Genomic DNA, 13,574 nt, shown 5'->3' with positions numbered 1-13,574 from the left:
CCCTATATAAATAAATTCAACTGAAAATATTGAGGTTTAATCAGGATGCAGCAGCTGATCCTGTTCAGCTTCACTGTTCAAGAAAAACACCAGAAGAACAACCAGCAGCTCAAAAGGATTTCTTAAAGGATCATCTGAAAAACTTCTTTCCAAAATAAACTCATGATAACCTATATTCCCGTTTTCCAAAAATAGTTTGACATTTTGGAAAATATGCATTTTGCTTTCTTGCTAAGAATTAGATGAGAAGATTGATACCACTCTCACATCTGTACGCTAAATATGAAGCTATCGCCAGCAGCCAGCTAATTTAGCTTAGTACAAAGACTGGAGACTGGGGGAAACAGCTAGCCTGGCTCTGTCCAAAGATAACAAAATCCGCCTACCACCACCTTAAAAGCTTACTAATTAACACGTTATATCTTGTATGTTTAATTTGTACAAAAACCAGTGAAGTGAAAAAAGTATGTTTTACGGGGGGTTGGGAGCCAGACTATTACTTGGCCGGGATCTGTTAGACCACCAGAGGAGACTCTGGGACGTTAGTGGTCACTGCCAAGAAGTATTTTGCCTAGACATGAGAGTGGTATCAATTTTCTCAACCAACACTTCCAAAAATGTCAAACTATTACTTTGAATCTAATCTTAAATCTTAATGTGAACTAAGGACAGTGAACCTGCCACATCAAATGTTTTCTAGCTTTAACAGAAATACTCATACTGGCAGAAAGTTATAACTAGGTCATCGATTTCCCTGTAAAATATCATAATCAATTAAGTTAAATCATCTTTTTTTATCAACTGAGTATAGTGAGTGTGTAATACGTTACATAAACATAAATACGTTACAAACATAAAATTTCCAGTGACAACATTCAGATGTTACTGTACACCCGCACAGGTGTTTCTAATTACTCTAGTTAATTAGACTTGAAGCTGGGTACTTCTCACAGCAAACATTTTGACTTGAGATATTAGTAAAAACACAGCTGTTACTAAAAACATTAACGATGGCTCTGCTGTGTTCCAGTGTCCCTGTGAGCCGTGACAGTGAGCCAGCATGCACAATAACAGGCCCCTGAAACTGAAGCAGCTATAAATGGAGGTCAGACATCCTTAATTAAATTCTTTACACTCGTACTTTTCCTACTCTGACATGTCAAAATGTCAACTGTGAAAAAGGCCTGCGATAACAGTCTGAATAATCCCACCACCAGCAGTGCAACAAAGCTAAGAGCTGAGTGAGGGAGCTGTCAATCAAACACTGTCCGTGGTTTAATGAACATCCTGCTCATTGTTCACTAAACTTGTCAAATCAACCTTGTTCTGAAATATTGTGAGGTTATTAGCACAGTTCCCAGCATTCATTGTGTGTCTGTCTTGTAGGCACACATATTTCATGGAAGTATCTCATGTGAGTCACAGGTTTTCTTTCCTCTCTGATAAACAAGTAAACAATGCTTGCAATCATGATGAGGATTAGCTCTATCAACTTGCATTAACACCCGCCCAAGGATTGTCTTTTGCCTAACTCTGGCACATTTACATCATATACATAAATAAATGTAGTATCCACTGGCTTTTACCCCAAGGAACCTAATTTGCAAGTCAAGACAGCCACAAATTTGAAACCTTGATTCAATACCGAAACTGGCCTGAAGGTGGCTGCTTGTGATACAGCAGGAGCTGAGACAATTTGGCTGTGAGGCAATGAAAAACAGGAGTGCCACTACTGAAAGACTAAATGTACCATGAAATTCAATTTAAATACCAACTTTTGAAAGTGACACAACTTTTTTCATCATTAGCATTTTTACAGTAGAATACCATGAACAAACTATTCAACACTGTTTTTGTTAAGTCACAATGCTATGGTAGCCTGGTGAGCTACTATGCCATCTTACGCCCATGTTGTTAAATGAGTATCGTCAGCTCTGAGCATGGGAATCTCATGTAAAGGTTCCGTTTCTTTTTGGGTTCGGTGCGTGATGCTCTCAGTACAGGCCTGCTCTGTAACCTGCAGGGGCCAGTTGCTAAACTGAAAGGGACCAATCTCCCCTATTCTAAGTTGAATGCCAGGAAACTTTTAGTCTTTTGTCAGTGTTCATGCAGGTTTCACTTGACGTAAATAATCAGGGATTGGGCAGAGGGTTCAGAGACAGGGTCAGTTTAGTGTTAACCCACATTGTGCACTTTAAAAGGAATGATTGACGACTATATGGAAGGTCTATTATGTGAGAAAAGAGGGTTTAAAAACTAGGAACTTTAAAAACAGTCCCACAAGAAAGGGCAAAATAAGAGAGAGATAAGGAAAATGCTGACACAAAAAGTACAAATACAGCAATTGATGAGTATTTTACTGCTAAGAATACAATATCAGGCCTCTGGAAACTTGGCTTCAAGTAGTTAAATAAATATATTAAGTTGTCTGTGTCTGTTGTGTGTGGTCAGTTTATTGATCACACAAACAAACTCACACTGCTTCTAACAACAGCACGGTGAAGACTATAAAAGTAGCTGGATCAATTTGTGACTATAATTAGCATTTGTGTCAAGATTTGCGAATTTAAGAGTAAATGGCCACTCAGACACGGAGACAGGTCCTCCATTCAGTGGACAAAATGTCCCTTTGAGTATATTAACTGTCGTGTCTTCAATAGCAGTTTGGATTTGCATAAATTTAATTTCATATCTAGACCATTCTTGCATTTAAAATACATTTATCACAACCCACATCTCTGTCTGCTTATGAAAGTGGCACTATAAATGAAATTACACTTCACTGCTGTCAAATGTGACGCTAAAAATATTCATCTGTAACCTAGCTGCTAACCGAAGCCTGCTGGTTTGTTGCATTTCATGGTATCAAGAGTACTGAATTTTTAAAATCTCTAGAGGGCGGGTCATAGAGATCCCAGTGGTAACAAGCTTTCTCTGATAAACACTCTTGAAATCATTACAGCTTAGATGAGCTGCATTTTATTGTGTCAGTCACAATTTATTTATTCTTCACATGTGAAATCCCACCTCCTTACACTGACAACCTAATCAATATCTCTGCACCCACTGACATATATGTGTATGAACATTTTTCTTGTTATGCACAGTAAGTCTGCAGAGAGGCAGGAAGCTTGTGCAGCTCTAAAACAACCACTACCAGGCAAGAAAAAAATGAAGCCTAACAGCCCTGTATAATGAAATAGAGTGTGTGCTACAGTTCAGCCGAAGTGAAATTGTTTGTTCGAAGCATGAGCAAACAATTTCAATGTCTAGTGCCTGGTATGAAGTAAAGACATGGCTCAGTGACAAAATTAAATGAATGAATGGTCCCAGGGAGTCCCCTGTGCTTTCAATAACCATGAAACAAACTGAAATACAAGAACTGGTGTAGATGAATCTACTGTTTGAGTGATTCAGCATGAACACCTGAAAAAGTCAGTGTTTTTGGAATGACGACAAGTCCTTCCTCTTTGGTAATGTGCCTTAAATATGTTGCATTTCCTGTATACAGTAACTATTACATCAGCCTACTTCCTACAATTCTGTTTCGGTATTTCTATCCCACTGCAGAGGGCAAATCTAAGGCTTTCCTGTCAAAAAATTAAACATGGTGCAGTTGATACTAAAATGTGGTTATGCCACAGTAAAGTTATTATTCCGTACAAAATATGAAGCTCAATCTGTCTATAATTATTTATTTATTTATTGTACTGTTTTTAAGGAGTAAAGAGTGAAGCTACCGAGGCCACAGCTGAGTGTCTGATGGAGGCACATTCCTGCAGTATAGGACAAAACGTTCTCCTATGCCAATGCTCTTCTGGCATATAACACACCTACACTCTGTTCCCCACAGTGACATGAGAGCCCCCACACAGACTTAACTGACTGCAAAAACTTTGCCAGGCTGAGATAATGCTGTATTTAAGGTTGGATATGACTATATCATTACATGTTGTAGGGAGCCAGCCGCCGAATCTTCTATAACCCAGGAGTGATTCATTTTCAAAACCATTTTCTACTGAAAAATAATTTCCTTTAAGCCATAAAAAGCAAGTTATTAACTCAAGCTTTCCAGGCAAGTTGTTGACAGAGGATGCTTGAAAATACTCCAGTCTCTTTACAACATCGGAACATGGCAAAAAATGAAATAGCTGCCTTTCAATAAATTGATCATTTTTACATTTGCATAGATGCACACGTAAGTTAAATGTATGTTTGTCTGTTCGGGATCACTTTTTGCTATTTTGAGCTAGTGTTTCAAAAAATATCTGCAATTTTTAATTTTAAGAAAAAACAAAGAAACAAACAACATTCACATAATTTTTCCAGTTTGAAAGATTAACGCCAAACATTGCTTCACTATACTTTTGACTCAGAGATCAGCCAAGTACACTTAATCTGAAATTGCCTAAATCTGCCCAGAACCAGAGCAAATAATAAAAGCCATGACGATTTTGTGGTCAGAGATCAAGTGGCAAGTTTAGTTTGTACCAGTAACAGTTAATATGAAACTTTATGGACCCTGAGACCCAAGGGAAGATCTGGGAATTTTGGATCATTTTATAAAATTATACACTTGTGAAATAAACCTAATTTGTTTTGTTTTTTTAAAAAAGATTTCAGTACATTTTAATATAGATTTAACATCTTAAAAGAGCAAAGTAGCAAAATACATGGAAAGAGTCAATAATGTCATTTAAACACAGACTTCTTCCTTTGAATCTCCTGTTCAAAGATGCTAGAGTGTTTGTCGTAGGCCGGGAAACATTCTTCAATGAATGGGATGGACACGGCTACTATCAGTGTCCTGAAGGTGGACAGCTGCATCCTGAGTGGCTGTTCAACTACAGCAGAAAAAAAAACATGTGGGTTTTGTAGAGGATATCGTGAAAGGTGTGTAGTTTGTGCATCTGCTCCTCTGTGTCGTTCACCGAGTGTGTAGTGAAAAGAATCTCCACTTCACTGCTCTTCACAGTGACTGGCCACAGTGAGGGGGGGAGTGGTTAAAAATCACTAGCTAATCAGAGGGGCCATGGGCAGCTCAAACAAGTGGCTGGGGGCTTGATGAAAGGCGAGCACATGCAGTCTGGCACCGGTAACCTACGGGAAAGAAACACTACCTCTAATTCCTGATGGGCTTTTTCTCCTCCTACCACTGAGAGGTAATAAAAGGAACCTCAAGAGGATTGTTTACACTTGGATGTTGTTAGGGAAAGACGCACATTCATTGAGAGAAGTTTAAAGAAAACCTGAAGTTTTGCTAAATTTATTTTTAGGTAAATAACTCTGTTATGAAGATGCTGAATGTGGACTTGTTAGTTTTAAGTTTCTGCCTTGGTCTGGGGACAGGATACAGTGCTGTTGGTAAGAAACAATATCAGATCCAAAACGGGCCATGTAGCTACACCTTTCTGCTGCCTGAGCAAGAAAACTGCCAAAGCCAGAGCGACAGCTACAACTATCCAGTTCAAAAGGATGGACCCATGGACAACGACGAGTCGGCTCAAAGGCTGGAACAACTGGAGATCAGCATGGAGAACAACACACAGTGGCTGCTTAAGGTAAAGTTAAGTCATATTCATGATATCACATTAATTCGAGAAACTCTGAGACCAATGGCTGCCTTAATTACAGTGACTTTAGACTAACGGTCTTAAAGGAAAAATGAATAACAAACGGTTCGAGTATGTGAGTGTCAGAGGAGCCGAGAGAGCCTCCGCACAGGTGTCAGAGGAAGGATTCGCACTTCCACTCATATTCTCTACGACAAAGAGCGAAGGAGTTTTAAAGAAAACCAAACATGTGGCTGTATGTAGACTTTGCCAGATTTCCCCCCTTGTGGAAGTATCTAATTGACTTCTGCAGGTGGAACGGGCAAATTTTAACATCCTGAATTTCAAGGACAGCCGTACTCATGTGATGGTCAGATTATTTGGGCTCATACTAAACCACAAGCTCTTTGTTAATTGCCATGCTGACATGAATAACATTTGACCAATATAACAAAATAAAAGTGATAAAACTGCTCCACTGAAACAAAAACATGAACAAGAACAATTTTATCCAAATGTATATTTACTCTATGTCCTGAGTTTGTATTTGAAAAAGAAAAAGACAGACAGATTGTGTGGGAACTTGTTTGGAGTAAACAAAGCTGTAAACGAACACACAAGAAAATGTGCTGAGTATCTGTGATGCACTTTTATTCAGTACAAAAGGACATAACGGCTCTGACGACGAACAAAAACTCAGCACAGGTGTCCACACGAGGGATGCATGGTTTCCTTTCAGCCTGCTGAGCCTTTACTTGGGCGATAGAAAGAAGTGAACTGCTTCTTTTCTGGCTCCCTCTCTTCACCCACTTCAGAGTGTGATTAACGATCAGTACTATACAAGATGAGCCAGACAAGACAAGAACATCTCACAGCCTGACCACACAACCCCCGTCTCGTAACATAAAACAAGCTCTGACCTGTTCCACAGGAGGGCTCAGAGGGCACTCGTCTTTGATGTTCTTCATGATGTAGACGCTGCTACTCGGTAACTACGCTCACATAGACATAGAAAAAAACTGACCGGCTGCGTCACAAATCAAAGGCCGTCCACAACACAAGTGAACATTTTACAAAGCCCAACAGCACATCTGATATAGTGACAAGTTACATGTTTCTTATATAGAAAGAGGCATTGCCGATTAATAATGTGTCACCGCCAAGATTTACCTGTACTTGTATCAGCATGCTTCATCTGTTTCACATCACTTTGTGTAAATCCAGGAGGACTCCAATACCTTCTTCTGATTTCACCAAATTAATTTGCACTTGAATCGATACATTTGGGAGAAAAACCCCCAGCTAAGGTGTGAAGACTGATAGTTAATGTTAACTCTCAAAATGTAAATGTTCCTTCCTAAAATAAACTTGATATTTTGCCATGAAGAGCAGAACTGATTTGTAAGAACACAAACAATACTCATGAAGTCTAACAGTACCAAAGTATAATACAGATTCTCACTGATAAATATTGTACCTTACTGTGGATCCGCATTACCAAGAGGGAATCATCAGACACTGTAAAGGTCTCTAGTGTGCCATGGTCATTAATATCTTAGCAACCCAGAAAAATTGTGTGAAAAAGACTATCCAATCAGTGAGGGTCTCCATAACCTTTGTTATCACAGATGAAATAAGAAACCCACAATTCTCTTTAGGAAAAAAAAAAAAAAAAAAAATTAAATTAATTATTAAAAAAAATATACAGTAGAGAATGCCGTCAGTGTTGTGTTTTACTTATTTAAAACCATCGCAATATAGTCACTTAGTTTCTGGAATTGGTATTTATGCTGCACAGGCTGAAGACGACTTAGGAAAACACATTGTTGTCATGCTCTCGTGTGAATGAGGAACACAGTCATTCCTCACTGACGCCTTTGAGGCATACAGAGTAAACAACTGATTAGATCATTGACTGTCAATGGGATATCCTGGCAAAAAGTCAAATGAAAACCTTCCACCTACCACACATTTCTGTCCGTATTCAATAACATAAACAGACTGGACACCAAGAGAGGAAGACAAACAAAATCAGCACTAATTGCTGCTGTTAGTTGTATTTAATGCATGGAAAATAATGATAAAATTGGCTGTTTGGGGATGCATTACTGTATGATGAGTAAATAACAAATTTACTGTAGATGACACTGGTTTCCAGTTGTACACAAGTCATACTGTCATGAAGGATGTAACTCCTCACTCAACACTTCCATCCTGTTTACGAGTCGTGTGACCTGATTGCCACTCAGGAACACCATGCAGGAAATAACTTAATGACTGGTCTCGGTCTAAATCTGGCAATACTGTAAGGTAGATAACAACAAATCTCGTAAAGATGAAACACTGACCAACCCACCAACCCCCCCCTTCCTCAGCCATTGTATTATTACTATGATTAAGAGGTTTAATATTTGATGGTTAAACTCAGAATTCTAAATGTTTTATATCATCTTCAGACGGTTTATTCATTTAATATTTCATTACTTTACCAGGAAAATATTTACACATTTTTCCTTTATCACACGTAAATGACATTACTGTGTCAACTAAAGGAGGCCTTTAAATATTAAACAATGTATGATTTAAAAATTTAAAATACCTATCATGGGACAATTGAGCCCACGGCTCTCCTTCAATAATTGAACAACTGTGGTTGCAACTGTGGAAAGCTATGAGCTTTCAAGAGAGGTTTTGAGTTTCAATGTGTGAACTTTATTATTTCTTAAAAACACATTATTTTCCTGTAAGACACATGGCTTCTCATCCAATAATAATGCACAGTGTGTATGTTATAAAGGTGGGCAACAGTCCACACTTGAATGACTCTCTGTGACAATGGCATTACTTGCCTCGACCTACCTCAGTGTACAATGACCACAAAATGAATATTAGTCCCTGAACCAACAAGAAGAGATGATTTCTCTCTCATCAACTACGAATGAGGTTGCTGAAGAACTCAAGCAAAGAAACAGAGCTGCTCTGTGTGCAACTTTACAGTAGCAGATTATAGTGAGCAGCACCTGGGTGTCAATCTGTGAACTACCGTATGAATGTAATGCAGCACTGCACAATTGTAACCACCGGTTAATGGCATGAGTCACGAGATGTTAAAAACTGTCTAAATCCAGTTGTCTTTCTTCTGCAGCTAGAGAACTACATACAGGACAGCATGAAGCAGGACATGGTCCAAATCCAACAGACTGCTGTACACAACCACACAGCTACGATGATTGAAATTGGAACAAACCTGCTGAGTCAAACTGCTGAGCAAACAAGGAAACTGACCAATGTGGAGGCACAGGTGAGGCTGTGCTTTCAGTTTTTTCCTAACATGCAGAAAAGAACGCTAAGAAAGTCAAAACTGTCAAACACAGTTTGCACCTGTCTACATACAAGCAACAACGTAATGCAGTTGTTCAGCAGCGTGCTCTAACAGACATTGCATTAAATAATGCAGCTTCAGAGTGTGAAAAAAATAAGCAGAGGGAAAAACAGGCATGACTGCGTCAGTTTATTATTGTGGCTACACGTCAATGACCTTATGTGAGCCAACTGTACAGCATTTCCTGTTATTAGCACACTCATATTCCCACAGAAACGGTCTATCAGTTTGTCACAATCAGACATCCGTCTGTTCAAAGACATCAACAGCTCCATTGGAGACACATAGCTAGGATCCATGTAAACAACCTGCTTTTTGCTGAGTTCAGTTCCTCCAAAATGGGAAATTAGAGGCAAGGTCCCCAACCCCAGAGTTTAGTTCAATACATCTGTCTGTGAAAATACGTGGATTCTGAAAGTTTCCCCTTGTTCAGGTATGTCTGCTCTACGGGACTTTAGTTGTTCTTTCCTGTCATGCTTTTCCATTTTGCAAATGGCTATTTGTTCAGTCTAGAAGCGCAAACGGGGCGTGTGTTGTGCTTGATCCACTAATGCAATAAAAAAACAACAAATTGCCTTTTGACCAGGCAAACATCTTAGGTTTGTTATGTCATTTAGGATTGTTACACATGTTTATTGCTCTTTTGCTATATGTTCCTGTGTATTTATATGGTTCTTCACTTTCTTTTTTATAAATGTCCAGTGTCTCGTGTCTCATTAGAATACATTCTGTTTGCAGATATGAGTTAAACTTGGGACCACACTGGCATTAGTGAAGGACCTTGAGCCCCTCTTGAAGCTAATGTGAAACATTTGACTTGAGAGTTGACATCATAATGTGGGCATGTAAAAATCTGCAGCTACAATAATAAGGTATCTCTGTGCTAGAGCTGAACTGAGCGTTCTTTTATTTGTAGGTAATTCATCATACAACTCGACTTGAGCGGCAGCTTCTTGAGAATTCCTTGTCAACCAACAAGTTGGAAAAACAACTAATCGTCCAAACAAATGAAATCAACAAGTTGAACGACAAAAACAGGTGAGGACGTCAAATCACATGGCAAAAAAAATTTCAGGGTCACTGACAGTTCAGTATTGGAGCCGTGAGCAAAGCAAAGACAAACTCTGCTAAACTTGTTGTCTGTTTCTCCTCAGCTTCCTGGAGAAAAAGGTGGGGGAGATGGAGGAGCAGAGGCAGGTGGAGCTGAAGATGCTTCAAGACGAAAAGGAGCAGCTCCAGACTCTAATACTGAGGCAGACCGCCATCATAGGCGAGCTGGAGCAGGAGCTGCTCAAAGTCTCCTCCAACAACACTGTCCTACAGCATCAACAGCAGCAGCTGCTGGACACTGTGAACAGCCTCATTCACACCATCTCTGCCGGCTCAGCTCGCAGTGAGTCATCATAACCTCTTTATCTGTAGCTTAATCAAAGGCAGACTAAATACACATTTCTTTTTTAGTGTTATATTAGTACCACTAATCCACTATAGGAACCACTGAGGGGGTGGGCACAACTTAAAGGAATAGTTAGACATTTTTAGAAATATGATTATTCACTTTCTGGTGAAGTGTTAGATAAGAAGACTGATACCAATTTTATATTTGTCTGTTAAATATGAAGCTATATCCAGCCGCTTGTTACCTTAGCTTTGGATCGGACACAGCCAGCTTGCCCAACGGTATGTGATGGACTATTTTTTGGCTTGGAGCTGTAACTTCCTGGAGTCTCCGGGCTGATTGCCTGCCAACTGCTCAGAGCCAAGAAATAATCCATTGCTGGTATTGGATTAGATTACCTTTGGACAGAGCCAGGCTGCTAGCTGTTTATCTGTTTCCAGTCTTTCCAGTAAACAATCGAATGATATAGATCTTCAGAGTTTGGCCACTGCATGCAGGGCTTTCAAGGCCATAAAGTGGTGCTGGCATACTTGAGAACAGAAAGGACCCACCTTGCTGCAGCAGTCACACTGACACTAAAGAAATGAATATTATATATTTATTTATTATTAGAATGTGTGAACTTCTCAAAAAAGAGGACACTTACATGCTGCACAACTGTGTGCTGTCAAATTAACAAGGGTAATTTTTCTCAGCAGAGACCAAAACTGTCATGATGCAGGACAATCCTACCACTTTCATGGACTGCGCTGCTGTCTACAAGTCAGGAGACACCCTAAGTGGAGTCTACACGCTCACATTACCCAACACTACAACAGAGGTTAAGGTAAAGTAAACCTGTTTAATTGTTTCAGACTGGCTTCACCTAAGATCACCTAAAGCTGGAATAAAAAAAACAAAACATAGTAAGTTCAATTGCCTGGTGGTGAAGAAGATGACTTATTTTGCTGGATAATGAAAAAAAAAACAATCAGCACTCACTTGCACGGATTAAATGCCATGACTGTGCACATATACATTCACTGACCAATCTGCACTTATGCAATCTTGCAACTTAAACACTGCACACACCACTGAATGAAGACTTCAGTGAACAGTATTGTGTTTGAGGGCGGGGTAGTTAAATTAAAATGTTCTAAGACTTCCATTAATGATGTGCATGCTTGAGCTAAAACTGTGATCTCCTTAGATACTTTTCAGTGATTAAGGCTTGGACTTCAATTCTGTATCCCTTCCCTGCAATTTAAAAGTTGTTTTGACCTAACTCCAATAAGACGGCATTGTCAAATATAAATGAACATGAACTCTTCACCGAGCATTAATTTTGAATTATTAATTACAGCGACTCCCTTTTCCTTTTGTTTGAAGGCTTTCTGTGACATGGAGACAGAAGGAGGTGGCTGGACAGTCCTACAAAAACGCTTTGACGGCCATGTTGACTTTCACCGTACGTGGCAAGAGTACAAAAAGGTAAAACTATCAAGAAGAAATTCTTCCCTTAAAAAATATATATCCTAGGCTACGGTTTTCATTCCAAATGCACAAGACCAGCGCCCAGATTTGGTTCTGGCCATCGAAAGGAACGTTTTTTCATGGCCTAGTGATTCTGCACAGAAGGAATTCCTAGATGCAATCCGGAGAAGAAAGGACAGACTACAGTCACTAATGCAGAGGTCCTAAGTGATCACCATCTGCTATTCATCAAACTAAAGCTAAAAATTGAAACCACAATAATTTTAGCTATTTGCCATTTGCCATCAAGTAGCACATTCAATCACAGCATATTCAATATTGCTGTCCGTGCATCTGAAACTGTGCTTATAATCTACTACTAAAAATAGTGACCAGCATTGCCCACGCCAAGTAGGAGATAAATGGTCCAACAGCATGCCAAAATGAAGTCCAATCTCAAGTCCCCACAGAGCAATCATTACAGAGAAAAGCATTCATGCAATTTCCTTTGCAGTTCAAACTAGCATACTTTCCTATTTGTGATTGATTTGTTAAATTGCTGAACGTGTTTTGAGTATTCTGATGAAACATTTCAGTTCCAGGGAAAAATAGCTCTCAATGTAATAGCCAAGAAATGAAGAGCACATAATGATTGTCTGTCTGTTTGCCATTTCGTTATTGGAAAAAGACATCTTACACGGCTCTACTGCAGGGGTTTATCGTGGTTTAATAACATTGCTTTTTTGTCTTTTCAGGGGTTTGGAGAACCATCAGCTGAATTCTGGTTAGGAAATGAATTTGTCTCTAAGATGACCAATCAACAGTCCTACAAACTAAGGATCCAGCTGAGTGACTGGGAAGGAAACTCTGGATTTTCACAATATGATCAATTTTCTCTGGACAGTGAAGCACAAAATTACAGGTCTGTCATACTGACAACACCAAAGAAATTTCCCCTGAGTAATTAATGTTTTGCATGCAAGATGGCATGTTACTAAATATTTTGTTTAATTTTTGCTTTGAAAAATTCACAGCTCATGTTGCTCAAGTTATTGAGGGCAAAGAAGCCCATCAGCAAATATTACTGCTTCTGTCTTACAACGGTGCTTTTGAAGTCTGCTATGCTGAACACATACCAAAAACTCTTGCCAGTTTTCAGCCGTAACTAAAGTGCAGCCTCAAAACTCAAAGCCTTGCAATTATTATGACGAAATGAACAACTGTGTTGGTGACAAAAGTCAGTTGTCTTTGAAGCACCACCCTATGAGTGTAGTAGCAATCTTTTTCATACAGTAATATCTTTTAAGGTATAAACATAGGAGCTTTGACTGCAACTGTTTTCTCATACATTTTCTAATAACCTGGACATGAATGAGAAAGCCCCCCCCCCCGTATACGTCTGGATTGTCACCTGCATCTGATGTTTTCAACAATTCAAATATCGTGAATAATGAAGTGAAACAATTCATTATAAGGTACACAGGCTAATTCTCCACAATTGGTTGATTGACAGTGAAGATGAGACCACGTTAATAGACACACTGAGAGTTCTTGTAGTGAATTTGTTCTGGTTGTTAATTCCTAATTTGCGAGAAGCATTAATTCTACAGTCTTTTATCACTTGTTCTGACAGACACAGCGAGTCCCTGCATCGTATAATGCACATATTAACTCCTGAAAACCACTTTTGTAAACACTAGCTCATAATTGCTGACCTACTACTACTACTACTACTGCACAACGCATTAGAGAAAGTCCTGATAGTGTTCTGGTTCTTGCTGTATAAGAC

General features: G+C 39.2%; 2 protein-coding genes across 4 annotated transcripts in view; one reads left to right on the top strand and one right to left on the bottom strand.

Annotated features, from left to right (window-relative positions):
- Positions 1-13,574, bottom strand: part of mcph1 (microcephalin 1) — a 35,861-nt gene that overhangs the window by 919 nt on the left and 21,368 nt on the right. The window lies entirely within an intron of this gene.
- The window catches only part of angpt2 (angiopoietin 2), a 17,941-nt gene continuing 9,476 nt past the window's right edge, over positions 5,110-13,574 (top strand). For 2 of the 3 annotated variants that reach the window (XM_022763217.1, XM_022763232.1), the window contains exons 1-7: positions 5,110-5,561; positions 8,698-8,853; positions 9,851-9,972; positions 10,089-10,327; positions 11,029-11,159; positions 11,702-11,803; positions 12,541-12,707. In XM_022763217.1, the coding sequence (XP_022618938.1) occupies positions 5,292-5,561; positions 8,698-8,853; positions 9,851-9,972; positions 10,089-10,327; positions 11,029-11,159; positions 11,702-11,803; positions 12,541-12,707 (1,187 nt within the window). In that variant the 5' untranslated portion in view covers positions 5,110-5,291. The remainder of the gene's footprint in view (positions 5,562-8,697; positions 8,854-9,850; positions 9,973-10,088; positions 10,328-11,028; positions 11,160-11,701; positions 11,804-12,540; positions 12,708-13,574) is intronic. The other variant, XM_022763224.1, reaches the window with a different exon arrangement.

Source organism: Seriola dumerili, unplaced genomic scaffold, assembly GCF_002260705.1.
Source record: "Seriola dumerili isolate Sdu_G_001 unplaced genomic scaffold, Sdu_1.0 BDQW01000024.1, whole genome shotgun sequence".
NCBI classification, from domain to species: domain Eukaryota; kingdom Metazoa; phylum Chordata; class Actinopteri; order Carangiformes; family Carangidae; genus Seriola; species Seriola dumerili.
Note: the sequence above shows the minus strand (reverse complement) of the source record. Positions and strands in the feature narration are given on the sequence as shown.